We start from the raw sequence: 21,535 nt of genomic DNA, 5'->3' as shown, positions 1-21,535 counted from the left end.
ATATTCTGTCTGACCAAAACTTTATTTTCACCATTTTCCTTAACAAAAAGAGAAGGATAAGCATAAAAATCAAAAGCTACTTTAAAACAGTTAAAACTAGCAATGTCAACCTATTTTTTTCCTCACTTTTTTTGGAGCACATATTTCAATAAATCCTCTGATTATTTTTTGTTTTGTCTGTCTGTGCTATAGATGGACATTAGAGAAGATGACATAATATATGTGTCATGAGGCACTATATGAGTTTCAGAAAGGTGATTTTAAGATGGCTGTGATACTCAAATTATTCAAGACATTGCAAATGAATGACAATAAAACTTTACAGTACAACCCTGTGAGGTAGCCTCTGCACTCCAAGCCAAATGAAAACTTACTGCATTCCTCTTCCTGAGTTTTAAAACACCTTCTTGCAGCATACTTGCCATCATGGAAATCCAAACGATCCAATTACCACGTCCACCGAAAAGCACTAAGCAAAATGCCTCCAAAGAATTGATTACAGTTTCTTCCACCTAAAACCTTCAGTGCTTCAGGAACCAGGACTGCACAGACTTTCAGGAGGGGAAGAAAATAAACCAAGAGTCCTCCAGTAACAAAGTATGACATCAGTTCCTCTGAATTGGAAATACTATGTGCCTTGAGCTCAGGTCATAGGATCATATTTGCATGTTGAAGGACTGTAAGTGAGCTATGTTAAGATCACATTCTGTACAACACTTCTGTACCGTAAAGACACAACAGCACATGGAAAACTTTCACAGATGCTATTTTTCTAGCAGAAGTTCCATAATCATCATTATTGGCCCTTCTAAAAACAAAGTGGATACACTCATTTTAGTATAAATCTGAACAGAACATTCAGTAAGGACAGAACAATGTCTCCTGATAAATTGGCCAGCCCACTCTCAGCTGCAACAGTGTATTCCTGCACTTTGCTGACTGACTATTTATGGGGTCAAAACTTAAAGGCGTAATTTCTGTACAACAAAGTAATAAAGAGAATAAGAAGACTGCAGCCAACTCAAGTACATGCATTTACACGCACAAACACAAGAGCTCAGAAAGAACAGCCATCTAATCCTAGTTAGGTTTAACTGGAAAGGAGTCTATTCTCCTCTTTCTACTGAGGACCAGGAAAGGATTACCTAAGTAAGTTGTACAGCACCAGCTACTTGTTCTCACTAGCATGAAGAGACACTAACAAACGCTGAGAGGGAATTTCAGAGCCTCAGTCCTGCTCCAAGGCTTACTCCTAGCAGCTGCCTGTTTATCCATGACTAGAGAGCAGGACAAAGCACTTCCAGGCAGTAGCTACCTCCCTTACGGTACTCTGAAGCTTACTGAAAGCAGCGGCCTTTCATTCTGCATTTGCAGGCTCTAGATTGGGTTGCCAAAGCACCAAGAGGAGGATAGGCAGCTGCCTGATGTTATGGAGAGCAGGTCAGCCAGGTGCTCAGCAATACTCCAAAAAAGGCGTCTCTTTGCTTGGGGCCAGGGTTCCTCCCCCAGGAGAACCACTGCAATCCTCATTAAACTGAGTCTTACTCCCCAAGCTCCTTTACAAGGCAATGTTTATTTTTACTGCTTTCCGTTTCTCTAGTTAGCAGAATCCTGATAACAAGACACCATCCATACCACCTGTTTCAAATGATACTGTACTCTTGAAACACTGCAGCATTATTTGTGCATGAGCACATATGCACACTTGCTTGTTTCAAAGTTCTCCATTAAGAACCCCTCCAGCACTGAAGCCACCCCTGCTCCTGCACCATTTCCCCTTCAGACAACACTGCACGTTCAGATGATCCCCAACAGTCCCATCAACCGGAGGCCAGCAGCATAAAGCACCTCTGCATGGAGCCGCAGGTGATGCTACACCACTGCAGCTCCTAAGGAAGAGCTAGAGGCACGCTTCTGCCATTCCAACTACACTCCTAAAGTACTCAGACTGGACAAACTGGCCCCAGACAACAAACATGAGATGTACTGCAGAAGGCAGTCCCCTTCCTTGCCCCCTGGGCAAAGAGTATTGGAGAGCAGCAGGGGACCTTCCCTGGTGGCACCTCTACACACCACACAGCACAGCCTGGCACTGGCTCTGCTACGTGCCCGTTGCTCTCAGCTCATCAGCATTCATTAACGTAAAAAATCCCAGTTCAATACAGCCTGACTCAGCCTTTGGTTGCACTCCGTGCACCCACCACAACTTGCATAACAGCGTGCACTGTGCAGCCCTGAGTTCAGCACTACTGACAGCATGCTTTTCTAAATTATTTCCAGCTTCTTTGGGATAAATGCAGGAAGAAGTTGTGCTTCAAAATTAAAAGCAAACTCCCACAATTTCCAAGACCTTCAAACATCATTGTGTCACAGTCAGAATTGTTATGGCCCTTGCATACCTTATGAGAGCAGAGCTGAGTACGCACTGCTCTGGGCTTTGTACCTCTCTGAAAGTCATCTGCACAACCCACTTAACTGTGTCCTGGCGAAGAGCTGTCTCATTGCTGTTTTTGGTTTCTGGCTCATTATCTGAGCCTCAAAACCAGAGTTGATGGCTTCAGTGGAAAAAGGCTCTCATCTCATAAAGAGCTACTCTCTTCTCTATTTCTGTCCTAGCAGGATAGGAAAAATAAGCCCCAAATGGTGACAGCAAATGCAAAGGCAAGGGTTAGAGGGCACATGGTTGATTTTATTTGAGAAAGCTTACTTCATATTCCCTGTCCTAGTAATACAGGCCAGGGGAGGTCTTGCACAGAAACCAAAGTGCCTAAACTTTTGAAAGAGTAATGGCTGACAGGATAAAAAGATTAAGGTAATGACATGCTGTTTCCTGTAAGACTACAGGTTTAAGCAGAAGCTCCTAGCACTGTTTTTTGGTGATGGTGATGTACAACTGAACATTAACCATTCTTTGGCCAAATCAACCTGCCAGACACATTTCTCCATGCTTCAGATCTACCCTGAAATCAGCCACTATTGCCACTATCGCACCATGCCTCAGTAAATGCTGCGTCTGCACTCAGAATGAAATGAGCTGGGAAAAAACATCGGTAACAACAACTGCAGCAGTTCAATACACCAGTGCCTCTGGTGGCCACTCCCGTGGGAATGAATCAATCATGCTAACATGCAAAGCCACCTATAGCTTCTACCTATCTCACCTGCACTATTGCTCAGTTACCTATTAATGCAAAACCATCTTCCAAATTCTCCCAGACTTCATTTCAAACTCACCTTCATCTCCAACTCTGTCCCTGTGCTCACTGGCACACCAGGTTACCAACAGGTAAGTTAACTTCCTCTACATTTTTTACTCTCAATGTTTGTTGCAAATTAGCTTATAAGTACAAAGAACCATCTCCAGCAGAATAACTTTTCACAGTAGCAAATAAAAAGGATTTTCCTTGATGCCACAGAATGGCTTGGTTGGAGTGGACCTTAAAGATCATTGAGTTCCAACACTCAGCCATGGGCAGGGCTGCCCCCACCAGCTCAGGCTGCCCAGGGCTCCATCCAACCTGGCCTGGAGCCCCTCCAGGGATGGGGCACCCACAGCTCTGGGCAGCTGTGCCAGGGCCTCACTGCCCTCTGAGTAAAGAATTTCCTTCTAATATCTAACCTAAATCTCCCCTCTTTTAGTTTAAAGCCATTCCCTCTTATCCTATCACTTTCTGTTTGTGTAAAAAGTTGATCCCCTCCTGTTTATAAGCTCCCTGCAAGCACACAAAAACATGAATAAATACAGAACAAAGCAATACAGAGAAGCAAACTTAGGCACTGCAGGAGCCAGGTTTGAAATATAAATATACACAACTGACGGTTAAAAGGACACAGAATCAAATCAAAACCAAATGTAGAAGAAATCACTGGATGCCTAAGATCAAGATTAGGTTTCAGAGTAGCTATTGTACCTTTTCTACCTGAGAAACAGCTTTCAAAAGCCTAAGACATAAAGACATAATCAATCACAGTACTTTGGTCATATCTCATCTGTAAAATGATCAATAGAAGTGCAGGAATAAAAGTGAAGTTTTAATTCAAGCTTCTCCGGGAAGAGATTTGTTTGAAAAAGGTCAGTTCAGCCTTTCATTCAAGGTAATCTCTACTGTTTATTTAAAAAAATACAGAATGAGGAAAAAATGACGAAGCCAATACAGCAAAATTTCCCTATGGATGCAACAAAGCAAAAAAGCTGCAGGTCAGCCGGCTTTCAGCTGGGAGAAATAAAAGCAAAAATTGCAATCAGTCTGCAATTCATAAGGATGAATCACATGGCGATGATTCAGACTGAACTGTTGACAAAGTCAGCCTAATGAAAAGCCCTGCTCAGAGGAGGGTAGCAGTACTGGAGTTGGTTTGGGCAGAATTCAACACACCAGCCTACAAGTCTGGTTTGTCAAGGGTCACTGTGGTCAGAGCAGAAGAAGGTGGTCCACCAAGGAAACTATTTCCATTATTTTGGATTTTGCTCCCAAATTCAGCAGCTTGTCCTTCTCCATCCTCACAGCCCCATTCTGTCCACATGTCTTCGTGCTGTTAATGTAAAATTACAATTTAAATACATTGCCTTTAAGCTTTTGAGTCACCAATGGTCATTTAGGTCAATACATTTGTTTCTTCTGCTCTTCTGAATATTTATGGGTTTCAGTGTTTTTCCACTTCTTAGTCCCCCTGTAACTCATTTCTGAGCCTCCTATCGCAGAACAACAAATGCCAGGGAAACCACATGCTGTGCTGCCCATCTGCTTCCACTGACGCCTTTCCTGTTCACCCCATGCTTCATCCGCTCTGTGCTTTACATGATCTTCATGGCAAAGTTTTCTCATTATTAAGTCCATCTATCCTGATGAATCACAAAACAAGAAGAGCAGCAATGTCCATTACCAGAACAACATCCATTACTGTCAATATATAGTTTTCTCCAGTGCTCATCAGTACTAAGCTCCTTTACTCTAGCACAAAACACTGGAAAAAATATGCAGAAAACTTTCAATGTGCAATTGTTTGTCATGCAGATGGGGAACCACCTTGGGGCTGTGACACCATGCAACCAGCGAAAGAATCAAGTCGCTTCTACCTGCTGTGACAACAATTTCATCAAAGCATGCTCCTAGCATTTGCGAAACAGCCTTGACACAAGTGCCTGTAGTGAGAATGCAAGGAAGAGAGAATACCTATGTGGGAAACCATGAGTAGGGAGTACCCTTCTTCCTCATCTACTGAAGCAAGACTAATAGTAATAGTAATAGTAATGCCCCACCTCCACCCACAGACCTTGGAACATCAGATGTCACCCGCTGCATGTGGGTGATCTGTGCCTTTACACAAATGTGAACCTGTGGTTGGTTTCCAGGAAATTCATTCACACAAAAGCAGTCAAAGGCCCCCTTTCTGCCCTTGTCCTTTCTGCCTGGGTTTGGTGAAGAACTACCATTCTGGCCATTTGGAGTACATGTTCTTTGTTCCACGCTTTCCCTTTCTTTAAAGGAAACATGTGCTTCCTTCCGTAGCTGTCTCCATGGAAACAGCAAATTTGTGGTACACCATGTGCTCAGTTTCAAGATGGAAACCTGCATTTCTTAACACAGAGTGTTAAAAGCTCAAGCTGGGATCAGAATGCCTGGTCTCTTCTGGTTCATTTGTCACCACCAGACAAGTTCCTGTGGGCCGACTTATGCCACACATGGCAACATCTGTGCAAACCTACTGCTGATGAATGGCCAGTTTGGGCTTCAGCAATGCTTGATATAGTGGAAGGATCAGACAAAACTTTTAATTTGCACACTTCATTAAGCTGAGTAGCACCAATACAGTTCCCAGGCTACCAAAGCTGCTAATGGAGATGAAACTAAATATCCTGTTTCCTTCCTGAAATGTGCTTTGAGACCAAACATTCAACAAACTTAAAAGTTACAGTTTTTATTTTGAACAGAAAAAAACCCCACATGTTTGTCATTACCTGCTTTGGCTGCTTTGTGTGATTAAATCCATTATTTTCCCAGCTGAACTGCAGGTACAAGTCTCCCTTCCCTCTATGGAACTTAAGTAACAAAAGATTCAAAGGTTCAGTTCTGAGTCGCATCTTGATTTTAAGGCAGCTGTGCTAATTCACATTACACCATGCTGAGTCCATTTGTACAGATTTAAGAAAGACGATTAAAAATGTCTTTAACCTTAATGCTAGAGAACCATTCCGCTCCTGGAACTGAGCTTATTTCTACATGCTCAGTTGGATTTGGTACCCAGTACAGTGCTGCCTCCCTCAGCAAGGTCACATCCAGTGAGAAAATGCAGCAACACCTACACCTCTATTAAGCTCAACTCCCAACAGAGAATAAGCCACTTCCTTGGGCTCCTTGAAACATCCCATCACTTGCAGCTTTCAGATTATTGAGGAGAATGCACAACAGCTGCACAAATGGAGCACAGGTAGAGAAGAGAGGATTTGCCCTCTGGCTTGGGAAAACTGGCCCAAGTGTAATGAAGTGTATTAGCTTTTCTACAATCATTTGTTCAGCTCCATAAATCCCAGGGCATAAATCAGGCTGTCGGGGAGAGCAGCTGTGCAGGAATCTCTGCAGGAGTGGAAAAAACACTACAACCACCTACAGCATCAGAGCAAATTGTCAAGAGCTGTGCTGGGTGCCAGACCGAACGCTGCTCTTGTTTCACATCACGTTACTGCTGCTGATTTAAAAGGAGTCACTCAGTTGTAATACCATAAATATCAGCAGAATGAGTCTCACTGGCAGCCTGAAGTGAATATCAGGCAAACAAAATTCAACACTCTCTAACTGTCCTTTACTCAACAGTACTTGTTTAAATTATGGCAAAGACATTGAAATTGCTACCAGAAACCCAAGCAGAGACTGCAGATGCTAGAGCTTTCCACCAGTACACGTTTTCCTTGCTACTAAGTACTTTCCCTTTCAAAACAGAAATACCACCTATGGTAGTAGGCATCCACAAACCCAGGGCTGATCTGGATCTGCAGGAGGAACTACACTGTGAGCTAGGACAGATCTGGCAAACAAGGAGAAATACATAACAAAGGCCCTGGGGAAACCACATAGAAACAGCTGAGCAGGGACCCACCTTGGGGCTGAGCTGACCAGGAGGTCTCATCCCACAGCACTGAAAATCACAGGACCAGCGTGTGTCGGAGCTCACCGCTACTGCAGGCTGAAGAAACGTCTCTTGTGAAGGTAAGCGCTCAGCCCAGACGTTAAGCACCCCTGTTGGTAACAATGAGAAAACAGTTATGGAAAAGAAGCCAAGAGAGACCAATAGGAATATCAATCACATGTCTGATGAAAACAGAAATTGCTTATTTGTCAAAAATAGAGTTTTGGAGGATCTGAAGTTACTTATGGCCTTGGGTTGAATTCAGCACACAGATTCAGCTGCTCAGAAATTCAAGCTTTATTTACAAAACTACTGAGGAGGGAAAAGGTTGATGACACTGCTATCATGTCAAGAGGCTGCATGGTTATGCAGCTCAGCGAGGGTGGGAGAAGCAGGTCCAGATCTCTTCAAGGTATTATTCGAAGCAGAAATTCAAAAGAGGCCCTTCAGAAGGAGTATGGTTAACACCACCTCAGCACTGATGTCTATGTATCTCCTCTCAACCCTGAAATATCCGCAGAAGCTGAGGCTGGGACTCAGGCTAGCCATCCTTTGGCAGCACAACTCAAGCTTCTCCTTCCACCTCTGCCAAGAAAGATGGCCAGTCTTCCAGGCTTGCTGCTCAGGATCCCAGAACAGGGAAGCACACTTCATACTCACCAAAGTTAACAGAGAGGAGCCATGTCTCTGTTTCTGGCAGGACAAAACCCAACATGCCCTACACCACTGGCCAATGTGAGATTCATGACTCTACCTCCATCATCAAACTGAGTCCTGCACCCTGCAGGATGAGGCCCCACTGCTTATACCTCAGCCGTCCAGCAGCTGCCAGAAGAGTTACAGATAACTCAATCATTGAGCAGCAACAATCAACTCAGAAAGCAATGAGATTTCTGCAGACAGGGAAAAAAACTCGGAACACTTGGTAAAAAGAACGCCTGTGCAAACACAAAAAAGATGTAGAGTTGACACACGGCTTTTGCACATCACTGAAGCTCAAATAACCACAAACTTTGGCCCAGAATACCTTTTGCTTGGTTATTTGCTGGCATCACATAGGATTTTTTAAAAATACATTTACAAACCAAACCTCTTAGTACCAACCACCTCAGCACCACCAAGGAATTATGCTGATTCAGCTCTTCTGAGGAGCTTAGTTTAGCTGATGTCAAAGAGCCAAACTCATCCCAGTCATTACAAAATTTACTTAGCTAATGCGACCAGCCAAGAGCTGCATCTGCTGCACATGCGGCGCATTCCCTGCCCCGGGGGATTCACCTCCTACACAAACACAGCAGAGCGGGGAAAAAAGAGCTGGATAAATGCCATTTGATTGCATGGTGATCTGTCCACATCTCCCTCAGAGTCTGGGTTTGATTTCAGACTTCTGAATCCGCATCTTTCCATATCAGTATTGCACAGGGAGATCACAAATTCAGAGATACAGCTCAGGTTCAAGGCTGAGGGGCGTTACACCCTGATCCTATCCATAAGACTAACCCTGTGCTTAAAGCAATGCAAGTAACAAAGCTCACAGGACCAAGGTCTGACTTTTTTTTTCTCCCAAGTAGTTGCTTAATTTGCCACTGTTCTACTCAAGAAGGTAACTGTCTTTTTTGAGGGGTAGCTCTTTGCCACAGCTTTTAACTATTTAACATATTTTCAGAATGCCACGGCCACTTTAAAAAGCATCAGTAAAAGTAATATTAAAAGTGACTTACTGCATAATTCATGTCCTTTAGAAACCACTTCTTACTCAACTGGAGAACCAACCAGCCATGCATTTTACATCACTTTCTCATTTCCTTAGAAGCAATGTGCTACTTGAGGGAGAAACTCCATATATTTGTGCTTGGCTTCTAACTTGGACAATGCAAAGCTCTCCAGCACATCCCCCACATGCTAATGAAGTTCAGTGTGATCACATGGGTGGGAAGCAGCAGTTGGCCAGGTGTCATGGGAGGCAAGCTCAAGAGTTAGACCAGATTAAATTATCAGAGCAAGGGAGGATCTGTAGCATAGGTACAAAATGCTCTACTTCATTTTCCTATTTGTTTCCTTTGGATGCTTTAACATAAGAAAAACAGGGAATGTTACACAAGCATTGGAGAAAGCACCGGGGAAACATCTAGCACAATAAACATGGGAATTGGTACAAGAAATAGAATTGAGAAAGCTTGTGGCATGCGAAGCCATGGATAAAACCGGCTTCAGAGCATGTGGGTTGCACAGCGGGTGTGTGGGGCAGACCAGAGGTGCAGCACTCCTCCTTCCACTGCAGCATGTCCACCCGTGACATCAGGCTGCAGTAATGTGCACTTCAGGAAAGCAGAGAGCTGCCCCTTTGTTAATCGGTGTTCAGCTGACACTCCTTAATGTAGGTTATACAGAAGGGAAATACTGTAATACTTTCTCAAGTAATTTGAGGAATGGAGACCCAGAGTGCCTTAATTAAGGTTAAATAATCAAGTTCAACTTCTCATAATTAAATTTAACACCTATCAGAGTTAATAGGCCAAAAATAATAAACCACATGAGAAGAATGAGAAAGCCAGTCCAAAACGTCCTAGAGTCAATAATTCAGCTATTCAAGAACACATGCCAACAGGAAAACGGACTCTTGGAAGACTCATGCCCATGAGCAAAGTCAACCAGGAAAACTGCAGGAAAATCAAGGCAGGGGAAATTCCAGCTTCAAAGGTTTTCCAAGCAGAGAAACATCTACCTTCAGGATACTTTTTTTTTCCCATTAAGTTAATGAAGAATGCAAAGCAAAGGCTGAAGATAAGGCTGGTGCAGCAAGGATGAAAATGTTCAGGAATGAAAGGATTCAATAGTGTTTGTCTAAGTCACAAAAAAAAAGGACATTGCTGGGGAATCTTTTCATCACTCTTCATCCTCAGTGACATCTGAATGAGCCACACACTCAGCATGCAGATCACCACAATGGCAGGTCAGCATGGCCAACGTGGTCAGAGTACACTGCAGGTGGATATAGAAGCAACTGCCACTCTAACCTGAAAGGTCCCTAAGAATTCAAGGCTTAAAAAACACCTAAACAAAAAACAATGCAAACAAAACCTTAAGAAGAGTTGAGGCATCTGAGAGTTCGGCTCACTGCCTTCTTGATGACATCATATGCCATTTTAAAGGATATTTTAGTTCGTCCTGAGAAAGCAGCAGTGGTTTTAGTTACCAGAAAACATGGTGTTTGCAGTGAGCTCAGAACTGTGCCCTAGAAATCAGTAACAAAAATGTTCAGCTCTGCCTATATAAACACTAACCGGCATTGTTTTCTGCTCTATCTTGAAAATTATAATGACCGATAGATGACCCCTTCTTGTTACAAACCCATGCAGAGAAGCAGCTACACGCCTTGTACAAAAAGCAATTCAAACATACTAGTTTATTATGTAAAATATTCTGTGAGTAGATCTGTTTACCTACCAGCGGTAGATGTCTGCCTTCATACAGCTGTAAAAATTACACCAAGATGAACAATTTATCCATCAAGGTGTTTCAATAGTTTGTGTAAGATATACAGAAATGTAACCATCCGTGTTCAGGAGAGTGAGAGCAGGAAAACCGTGCCAGAATCAGGCAAACCAGTGATGCCGTGGTTGCTATGTCATCAAAACATTTACAGCAGATCTCACTAGCAGCGCCCCTGCAGTACTGCAGGAGGTGAGCCATCAGACATCCACATACATCCTGACACCTCTGAACGTCATCCAAACAAGTCTGTAACAGGGGGTGCACCTTCTGCTTGCCTTCTCCCCCACTCATGCACACTGGTCATGGCAAACAGGCATTGAAGTGTCCCACGTGCTCCTTACTGCAATTCACGCATCTCAAAGAATAATCGTGGCTAAGTGAAAACTTTTGAAAACCTGTGTTACTGTCCATGCTGGCTAAGCTTGCACATCTGTTGGACAGGCAGGAACTGCTGCCCATCATCTGCCTGTGCCCCAGGATCCAAGTCACAAAACTCAGCTGTGCATGCAGGAAGGCTCTTTCACATCTGATGGCTCAAGTCAGGAGGAGTCAGGTGTACTGATGGATAGTAAGCTGAATGAGGCAGCAGTGTGCCTAGATGGCCAAGAAGGCCAACAGCCCCTGGCTTGTATCAGGAACAGCGTAGTGAGCAGGACTAGGGAAGTCATCCTGCCCCTGTACTTGGCACTGGTGAGGCCTCACTTCAAGTACTGTGATCAGTTTTGGGCACCTCAGTACCGAAAGGATATCAAGGTGCTAGAGCACCTCTCAATGCTACCAGAACAGTGCCTGCAGCAGGCACTCAGACACAACCACTGTTTAACCCTTTTTTCATTCCCATCTGTGCACACCTGGGACAATTGCTCACAATACCTGCCACGACAGACAGACTGTACTCATAAATTCTCCTACTTGTTCCTAATTAACGTGGATCAGCAATATGAGAGCTGCTTCTTTCTGTGGCTACAATTTAGGTGGTGCATCATCTCCTCTAAGTAAGAGGGAGAGCTTCTGCAGGCACAGATCTGTTTCCCCATCTCCTCGAGAAGCTACTGACCCTCCAGAACATGAGGAGGCGCCAAGAAGGGGCTTGGTGGAGCCAGGACTGAGGTTGCAAGGAAAAGCTGGAGGAGTGGGAAAGGCTGCTGGGGCACGGGACATTGAGGTTGAGCGCTGGTGGGAGGTATGTGCCAGGCCCCAGAGCACAGATACAGGATTGATGCCCATCCTGGTCACAGGAGAGGAGTGGGAGCTTATAGGTGAAGCAGAGCAGATATCTTTCCACTTACCAGTCCGTAATGCTCATCTCGCTGTAACCAAGCATGCAGGACAAGCAGCCTCCAGTTGAGCTCCATTCCCCATACCACCCCATAAACCAGCAGTGACCAGGGCTGCCAGCACTACTGGTCCCAATTCCCCTCTTCCTGCTGCAGCTTTAATCCCCCGCCCATCTGCTCCCCTTCCCCTCAGCGCAGGGTTATCATGGCATAGCCGCTTTTCCCTGCGGGCAGCTGACTGACAGATGCACAGCAGGGGGATATTGGGCCTCTTCATATGATTATCTTTTTCTCCCCGGGAGGGATTTAGTTTATTGAGGTTGTTGCTCAGAGACTTGAGTTTACACCAGTGTTTTTACTCATGAGACATAACCCAGTGGGTGTGGTTTTGCTTTCCTCGGTAAGGCGAAACTGAAGAGATCACTTCTGCATCACTAGAAAAGGGGCACAAGGCCTGAATGAGCTCCCGGATTCAGAATCTCAGCCAGGCCTTGTTCAGCTGCCAGGTTACCCCAAACGTACCCATCTGTCCCCCAGGAAGAGGCTCCATGTGAGATTTCTCCTCCCACTGTACTCTCAAGATCAAGAATGACGACAACCGAGCAGGTACCGGCACAGCCAAGCAGCACTGTGGCCGCTGCCCACGTGGGCCCTGCAGCACGGCCAGCACTATCATCAACACCTTCTGCTGATGCATTTGTCTGATCCTGGCCCGTGGGTTCAAAAGGTCCCCAAGGGAGGGATGAAGATAGAAACAGCACAATCGCATAAGCCTCCTTAGGAAGTCAGGCTAAAAAGAGATTTGACTTTCTACAGTGCCATGATACGGTACATTAAGACAGTTTCAGGACACATGCAGGGCGGTAAAGGGATCACCACCTCTGTCTGGACCGCAACAAATGAACGCACTGTTACGTGCCCTGCAGACAGCTTCCCAGGGGAGGTAAGTATTCCACAGCACGCCCAGTGGGAACAGGTGTCTGCCTGGGCAGCAGCACCTTCCCAGCCGAGCTGCCCAAAACAGAACTGGTCTGAAGCTGGCTAAAGGCAATAGCAGCTTGGCTCTGCAGCCAAAACTGTGCTCAGTCTCAAAACCACTCACCATATTTGAGATGTACAGTTTCTCTTGCAAAGTCGAAGGTGCTACCTTACCCTGCTAGCACTGTGTATCCTTACAGCACCATACAGGTGTGATATTTCGTGGCTCCTGCCAGGGGCTGAACCAGAGACTTCCCCCAATCCTGGAACACAGCAGCACTGTCTGGGCAGGCAGTGAAGCTGCAGGAACTGAGCCCAAGTGACTTTAGGTATTTAAAGCCCCAACTCTTACTGAAGTGATTAAGTGATTAGCTCTGTCACACTTCTAACATACAGGAGGAGGGGACGGCCGCAATCCACTCAGCCCCAGTCTGCACCCACCACCCCTGCCAGCCTGGGACACAGCCACACTGACACCTCACATCCACGTATAAAACCAAGATTGTGCTCCCTGGTGTTAATTTTGCACCATCTCTCTTATGACTCCTTCCCACCCGGTAATACACATAATTACAACTGCCACAAGATTATGGCAATACCTTAAGAACCATGTTTGAAGACGGAGATAACCAACTCTCACTGGAAGCCACGTGCCGAGTGTTGACTGTTTTCCTCAAATTAGAGAACAATTCTCTACAATTCAAACGTTGCTAACCCTTCTGTAATTAATGCAGTGCAGTCAAAACCAATTAATAGGACTGATGTTTAAAAGGTCTAATTTGTCTAAATAGTGCAGCCTATCAATAAGCAAATTATACATTGCCCCTAGGAAACATACCAACACAACTCTGCATTATCAAGCTGGTGAAAACACATACACTGAATGAAGGCTTCAGTCTCCATTCTCTCCCAGACAGGTAACATCATGCTCTGGTTCTTTCTTAGAGCTTCAATTCCACCCATCTCCCTCAGCCCCACAGCTGTAGGATCCAGGGACGTGCAACCACTCACGCACAAAGATGCCACTCCACCAATGGGATGGGGATGGGAATTTCTAACCCTGCCCGGTGCAGTATTCAAATTGGAGAACTTCTGCACTGGAGAATGTTCCCATATGTGCTAAAGCTTCTTTTGTATTCCCTGGCATGGCATTAGCTACCTTAACTCTCACAGCGACAACTGCAGGCATAGCGTAAGGAAATTTTCCTGTAAACACTTGGTCCAGACCTGGCTCTTTCCACATAGGCAAACTTCTCTCAGAACACAGATATACTTCACAACCCATCTGCGATAGTGCAAAACACTACATGAAATGCTAAGGAAGCAGCTGTTCCTTACGTGCAGCATTTCAGCAGGCTATCGAGGAGCACAGGGCTTCATAAAAACATCATTTTCAGCAGTTCCCACTTTGGGGGAAAGATGGACTCAAAACCAACCCCTCTTCCTTGCAGACACATACTTGAAACAGGGATAACGCAACACTGCACATGAAGGAAAGCCCAAAACCATCTCGTTGCAATTGATTTTTTATTAGCCAAGTCAGTAGAGTGATAATTATGATAGCCCCCCTGGGCTTATCGCTACTCACCCTTTATAGGGCAGCAGGGAGATAAATGCAGCATTTATACGTGCATATAATTGTTTCATTTCTGCATTAAATATTCATTTCCAAAGTGTTCCCAGCACACACAGCACTTTCTGAAGCACCGTGCAGAAACCAGGTTTGCTGCCTCCTCAGGCATCCCCATCCGCTGCAATTCCTGCTCACTAACACACTTGTGGCCTTATCCAGCCCTCACATGGCTGAAGCAGTGCTGGCCTCACACACGGAGAAGGCTGCAGGCAGCACACTGATGGGAAATCTCTAAGGCTGCCCAGAAAGCAAGTTTCATCTCTTGCCATCTGCTACTGATGTTGGGTTTCAGGCAGCAGGAGGGCAGCAGCATGTTAAAGGGCTGTAAGTGCTGTTAGAGCTGCTACGGCAGCACATGGGAACACACAGGCTGCCTTCACCTGCTGCTGTTTTGCCTAAGAAAACTTTTATCATCATCTTTTTCTTGTACTTTTAGCTGCATTTTCCTTTTCCAGAGGAAAAAACATGAACTCGGAGCTGTACCTTCCACAGTGACCTTGGCCTGAATGAACCAGGTATGAATTACACGGAGCCTCAAGAGCAAACACTGATTTGGAGAATGCTGCTAACCAGTGAGAAAGGCACTATCCTTACAATAACAAGCTCCAAAGCACAGGAATCCACGCAAACCCAGCAGCAGCTGGTTTTGCAGGGATAAATAAGGTCCTGTGGGCAGTTCCATCTGCTGGCCCACCAGAAATGGCAACAGTGGGGGGAAAAAACACAATAAACTAAAAAAACAAAAGAAGAAACAAAACAAAGAACCCCACAACAAACATGAAAACTCCCCACATATAAGGTTTGCTCCAGCGATGACACATTCATCCTCCCAGCTGGCTTCTCAGTCACACAGAGCCTCAAAGATTTACATGTAAAGTACTTAAAGGTGCTTTTTATCATTAACCAGAGCAGGAAAGGGGATGTCAGGTGAAGAGCAAGCACTCTGCAAATTGCATAGTTTATTGCAAAGGAGCCAGGCATGCAGTGAGCAGCAGGTCAGCGCCACTGCCCAAGGTCCCATACGCTTCCCTGCTTACGAGGTGGCTTCAGATCAATTCATGGGAAATTTGTTACTTGTTTTCACACCCATGACAGACAAAGCCCATGACAGCGTCTGCCTGAAGAGCTTTTACAAGACCCAAGGGATTAAAACACCCCACAGTTGCCATTACTGCCAAAACCACGGAGGATGACAGTGCTGAAAGCCTGAAAACACTCATCAGATCCTGGAACAGTTCACATTGTTAGGCTTTGTGCAGCCACTGCCTTTTTCCAATGAAACCATAAACCCTCCCTTAATGGAATTTGACAACTGAAAAATAGCAAGATTTAAAATAACAAATGGTCCCTGCAGCATCCCCTGCAGCAAGGTTGGAGACACGGAACTGACCTTCAGCTTAGCCACCAAACCAGAAAGCCCGCAAAGAAGGAAAAGTGTTGGGAATACCTCCATTAAGCCAGCAGCCCATCTTTCCCCAGGAACAGCTCCACGCTGTCAAACTCCTTCCTTCTTTTTTATCACTTAAAAAGCAATGAAAAGAGAAAATTGCTGTGCACTGCCTGGTCTGCAAAGGCACCAGAACCTGCTGCAGCAGCCAGTAACAAACAGCCCCTGGAGAAAGGCTGAGCAACCCAGAGAACATCCCCCCCATGTTACAGGGGGCTCTGTCCTTAAACTGCATCTGTATAACATGGAAATGCAACTCACAAGCTGGGAGAATGTCAGCCCCTTATGCTGCTGATGAGGTGGACTCTGGTACATCAGACACCTTTGGGGTCAGTCTTTGTAAAGGGTGTTGATAAAATGAGAAGGTTATAAGAAAAAGCCTGAAAAATTACTGGATGGGAGAAAAATGCCTCAAAATGAGAAATCTGGAGCTCAATCTGTTCAGCCTGTTTAAAGGAAGATTGAGAAGTAATGTGATTACAGCATAAAAACCCCTTCACAAAGAAAAGTACAGTGTGAAAAAGAGCTTTGTGATCTCTAATATAGAATAAAAGGAATCGTGGCTGAAAGCTGAAGGTTATGAAGAACTGGTGAGGAAAGCCTTTCTACACCATGAATCGTTACACTCGAGAAGAGGCTATCAAAAAAAGAAGTGAAAGCTTCATTTCCTGAGTGCCACACAACACCACACCTGCTCTTCATCAGCTGAAGGCAGGGCTCAGCACAGCTGGGCAGCCCATAGGAAACTCTTCTTACTGCTGCTGGGATCCAACAATTTTGTTGCCTTGGTTGGGATTTTGCTGAGGAAACATTACGGGCATTTGACTGTTGTGATTTCCTTTCTTCACTTTTCTGCCTGGGAAGTAACTAGTGAGCAATATTAATATACAAAGGAAAATGTTTGCTCCTATCTTTTTTCTACTCCAGCAATCATCCGATGTTTGCCCACACAGCAGCAAAATGAGCATCTCTTATGCTACTTATTAATGTTTAAACATGTTTATTTCAAATGTTAGCAGTGTTCTTTGATAAGTAACAACCCAGGTAAAATAAAAATAGCTAACAAAGAAAAACAAGACTGTCTGGCTGCTCCTCCATCACAGTATTCTCAGAACAAGAATTATGGGGGGTAAAGATACAGAGCACTTGATGGAGGTGGCTTAAAGCTGTGGATGTTTATAGTGCAGCCCTAAACATCTGCAGTGACTCAAAATGATCTTATAACACACCGACTTGGGGTTCATGTTTTTTCAGGACACTATGATACATTCCAACTTCCTCTTGTCCAGAGGTCTACTGCTACTTCTCAGTCTGAGGAACACTCGGCCATACAGAAGCAATGCAATACAAACAGCATGAACTGCTTAGGATAACTAATATGAGGTAAAAAAAAAAAAGGAACTATATTTCAGGTCCCACGCTAAAGACACGTCACATCAATTTCCTTATAGCTGCAGAGCAAGGACCTGATCCCTGGCTCAGCAGAGGCAGGATTTGAGCAGTGGTTTAGGAACACAATTATACAAAGCTTCTTTCTGCAACTGCTTACTCCATTACAAAGTGACCCAGAACACTTTCATGGAGTACCCTGTCTTCTTCTTTGCCTATGCAGGGAGCCCATCTCCTAACACAGACCCTCTGACACATTCACACTCAGTGCCCAAAAGCAAGCAGTGTCAGTTCTACCTATTGCAGAAGCCTCTGCTTTTTGTAAGGCTATTTAAACCCTATAAAAGTCCTCAAACAAGGCTCAAAATGCCACTGCTGTGGAGCATAGGATTAATGCCGGTCCTTCTGCAGAGGGGTGAATGTCATTTACAGAACTGTGTTAATTCCTGATTTGAATTTAGATGATGTTTTTAAATAAAGAAACAAGCTCAGAACATCCGCTGGGAATCCATGACTTGGATAAACCTTTAAAAGTCACTAAATACAAGTGAGAAGTGCATTCAGACTGCAGTGCTATATAAAGATATGAAAAAAGCAAGATCAATTCTACAGAATAATGGCTTCAGATTGCATATTACAGGCATAGCTGATGCGTTTTGAATGATAGGATATCATTAGCGAGCTCAAAATCCAGAAGTTCCAACTATATGTTCTCGCAAAGAAAGAGAAGAAGAACAGGAGAAGTTGGTACTTTTCTCAAAGGAAAGCAGCAAGAACTGGGAGAGAGAACGTTCTGGAGCAGGTTGGACCAAGATGGGGGGCTGAGGAAACAACAGCCTCACGTTCATTCCAGCCAAACCCTCCAAGCACTGACAGTTGATGTAACATGCCCTCATATTAACCCCCAGGTGGTGAATAAGTGGTAACAAAGCTCAGGCTTCACTGGAATCTTCAAAATTTCAGCATAACCAATTTATCAGCATCTTCGGATTAAGTCATTCTGCAAGCTGGTTTTCCAGCCCCAAGGAAGTAGATACCCATTGCTACTACTGCAGCTACCATCAGCAACGTGCAGATAACAGGAGCATTCTACTGCAGCTTCTGGCTGCCTCAGCAGCACCATCAGTGCCATCCAGCCCTTTTACAAGTACCAGTTTGTTTTGGCTTCATTTTCAATTTAGTCCATCAGTGGCGCTCCCTGAACCTGCAGAGTGTTAAGATAAAAGACAGTCAAACACTTGTCTAGGAGGTGGCAATGGGGAAACCTCCCTTGGGTGGAAAGGAAGCTTGGCATCTTAAATGGGATTAGCACGCAACCCACATCTTTACATCACTCTTCAGCACAGGAATGGCCTTCTAAGAGAGAGATGCAAAAGCAGCAACTGCACTGAAGGATTACACTTGAATTACGCTACTTTCAAAGTGGGTTAAAATTGTCTCTTAACTCCTCATCTTTCATGCTGTAGACTCAAGTAAAATGGATTATTATTATTTTTTTAAGTCATGCAATTTAATATGATGCTTCCCAGCAGGATGCATTGGCTTTAAATGTTTGCAGTCAGAATGTGAAAGCACTTCTTTCCTCAGCCTTAACTTTATCTAAAACTATGAATATTCTATTTGCTTAAATATATTCGGAACAGAGCAGCCTCCAAGAACCACAGCCTTTATCTGAGACAATCTTCTGCACCCTTCAGGATACACTGTGCTTGGGAACCACTGCAGAGGACTCAGCAGCCTGCCACCCACCCAGCTATCAGCAGCACATGGAGGGAGAGGAGCCTGCAGGCAAAATTTGTAGCTGATGCATAACACTGTCTAAGAAGCTCAGAACACCAATGAACAGTTATGGAAGAAGTCCAGAATGCCGTCACTTGAACAGAGGCCAGGAGCAGGTCAAGCCTTGTATAAGGGCAGCATTCCCTAAGCAAAGCAGGGCCACAGTTCTGGTTTGGGAAACTCAGCTCATTACACTGAAATGTTAAGAGCAGAAACAAGGGAGAACTGAAAAGCACATCTCAGGGTGAAAACCAAATTAACAGGGACACTAAAAAGATGCACATTGCCACAACAGGCTGTGCATAAATGGGTACTATGCAACATTTTAAGGAAAAAATATATACAATGCAAATTACACAGCATGAATGGCAGAGCAGGGACAGCGCCGTATGTCAAAGAATGCTCAAAGCTCAACAGGTGAATGTGCCAACCCCAGTGAACTTGCAACACCATGCTCAATTCCGGAAACCACAGCAGAGATGTGGCAGCACAGCCACCTGAGCACAGACTGAAATCCCGCTCTCTGGCTCTTCTTTCATAATGGAAAATCCCAATTACTTTCATAGAATCACCAGGGTTGGAAAAGACCTAAAAGATCATCCAGTCCAACCGTCCACCTATTACCAGTAGCTCCCACTAAACCATGTCCCTCAACACAACATCCAGTTGTTCCTTGAACACCCCCAAGGTTGGTGACTCCACCACCTCCCTGGGCAGCCCATTCTAGTGCTTGACCACCCCTTCTGAGAAGTAATATTTCCTAATGCCCAGCCTGAATCTCCCCTGCCACAGTCTGAAGCCATTCCCTCTAATCCTATCACTAATGACACAAGAGAAGAGGCCAACTCCCAGCTCACCACAACCTCCCTTCAGGAAGTTAAAGAGATCAATAAGGTCCCCCCTGAGCCTCCTCTTCTCCAGCCTTCCATGTTGACTGGGTCACCATCTCAACAGCCTGTGAATGCAGAGCCTGAACTTGCTGACATCAGAAGGGTCTGCATCTCAGTCAAAAGAAACCTTTTCAGAACGGCAAAATTTGACACTGAGGAACTCACGGGGTAGAGCCAGCAATCTCAGCGTTATACACACAGCAACTCTGTCCATTAACTTCACCATCAGAAAAGAAATCTTCAGAGCGTTATGAACAGTTCCCTGTAACCACCATCCTAACGTTCAGCAATAATAAAGCTGAAAATAGTCAAGGACTCTTAAGAGAAGGAGAGGGGAACCAAAACCAGCAGATACACTGACAACATGGCAGACATTGAGGCAGTGCTGAGCGCCAGGCTCTGGCTTCATGGGCCCGGGGCTCAGCTACAGCTTACTTAGCAGTACCAGCACTTTTTCTATTGACCAGGAGGCTTATTTTTGTACACAACCCCTAATGCTTGTTCACAGAGAAGTAACAGGCTGATAGCCTGCAAGGGATGAAATATTGATGATCCTCCCAGTGAGACCAGGCAGCATAGAGGAATAGGATTGCAGCAAGATGCTGCTGGGGGGCTCCCAAGCAGAGGCATGGGATGCGTCACAGAGGTGTAGGCACAGGAAGGTAAGAGGGGGCACAAGATGATAACAGAAGCAACAGAGCAAAAGCCCCACACATATCTCACTAGCAAAATAATGCAGGCCCCAGCAAAATCAGTTTAACTAGCAGTGGAAAGAATAAGGAACAAGTATCCATTGCGTTCAAGGTGCTCTCTGGACAGTAAAAACAGACATAACAGACATACAGACCCAAGGAAAGAGAATGGTGTAAAGGCATCCTGGAAAACAACTATGGTTCCAAGCAGACCACTGAGCCAAGAGGAAGGAACCATCAACCTCAACCTCCTGCTTCTCCCAGCAAGGAAGAATAAATGTCAGTGTCAGCAGTATGTTCCTCCTGGAGGCAGCATGGACACTGATGACTCACTGCCTATTTTAACATGGAGAGCAGTCAGGAAAAAGAGCAGAAGTCCTGACTGCAGGAGAGGCATTAGGAACTTACAAAAGGGTTGGTAAGACTGAGTGGGCTCAAAGTCCCTAGAAAGAGCTAAAAGAGAGTCAGTTCCACCTGGCAAATCAGTCTTTTGGCCTGAATTTCAACTTCACCTCTGGGAAATCCAGCTTCTGCTCACTGCACCCCAATACTGGGGCAGGCTGTAATGGAGTACAAGTAGTCAGACACACCCACACAGGAGCCAAAAAGGCAGGAAAAGAAGAGCCTGTGCTCCTGAACAATCAATTACCTCAAAGGCAACAGTCACAGCAGCAGCAGAGCTTGGAGGTTTCCCTGTTTTTCTAAGCAGGACACAAACTCTCTTCCCTGCACATCACTTTCATCAGACAAAGAAAAGGGATAAAAAAGAGCAGTGAATGCAAGAACAACCACAGAGACAAAAAAGACAATTTCGGAACCCCCAAACCATC

The 21,535-nt window shown here is 44.9% G+C and overlaps 1 protein-coding gene across 5 annotated transcripts in view; it reads right to left on the bottom strand.

Moving 5' to 3' along the window:
• Positions 1–21,535, bottom strand: part of PAK5 (p21 (RAC1) activated kinase 5) — a 143,307-nt gene that overhangs the window by 46,592 nt on the left and 75,180 nt on the right. For all 5 annotated transcript variants that reach the window (XM_032443809.1, XM_032443810.1, XM_032443812.1 and 2 more), the window contains one exon: positions 7,096–7,235. In XM_032443809.1, the coding sequence (XP_032299700.1) occupies positions 7,096–7,125 (30 nt within the window). In that variant the 5' untranslated portion in view covers positions 7,126–7,235. The remainder of the gene's footprint in view (positions 1–7,095; positions 7,236–21,535) is intronic.

Source organism: Coturnix japonica, chromosome 3, assembly GCF_001577835.2.
Source record: "Coturnix japonica isolate 7356 chromosome 3, Coturnix japonica 2.1, whole genome shotgun sequence".
Lineage (NCBI taxonomy): Eukaryota > Metazoa > Chordata > Aves > Galliformes > Phasianidae > Coturnix > Coturnix japonica.
Note: the sequence above shows the minus strand (reverse complement) of the source record. Positions and strands in the feature narration are given on the sequence as shown.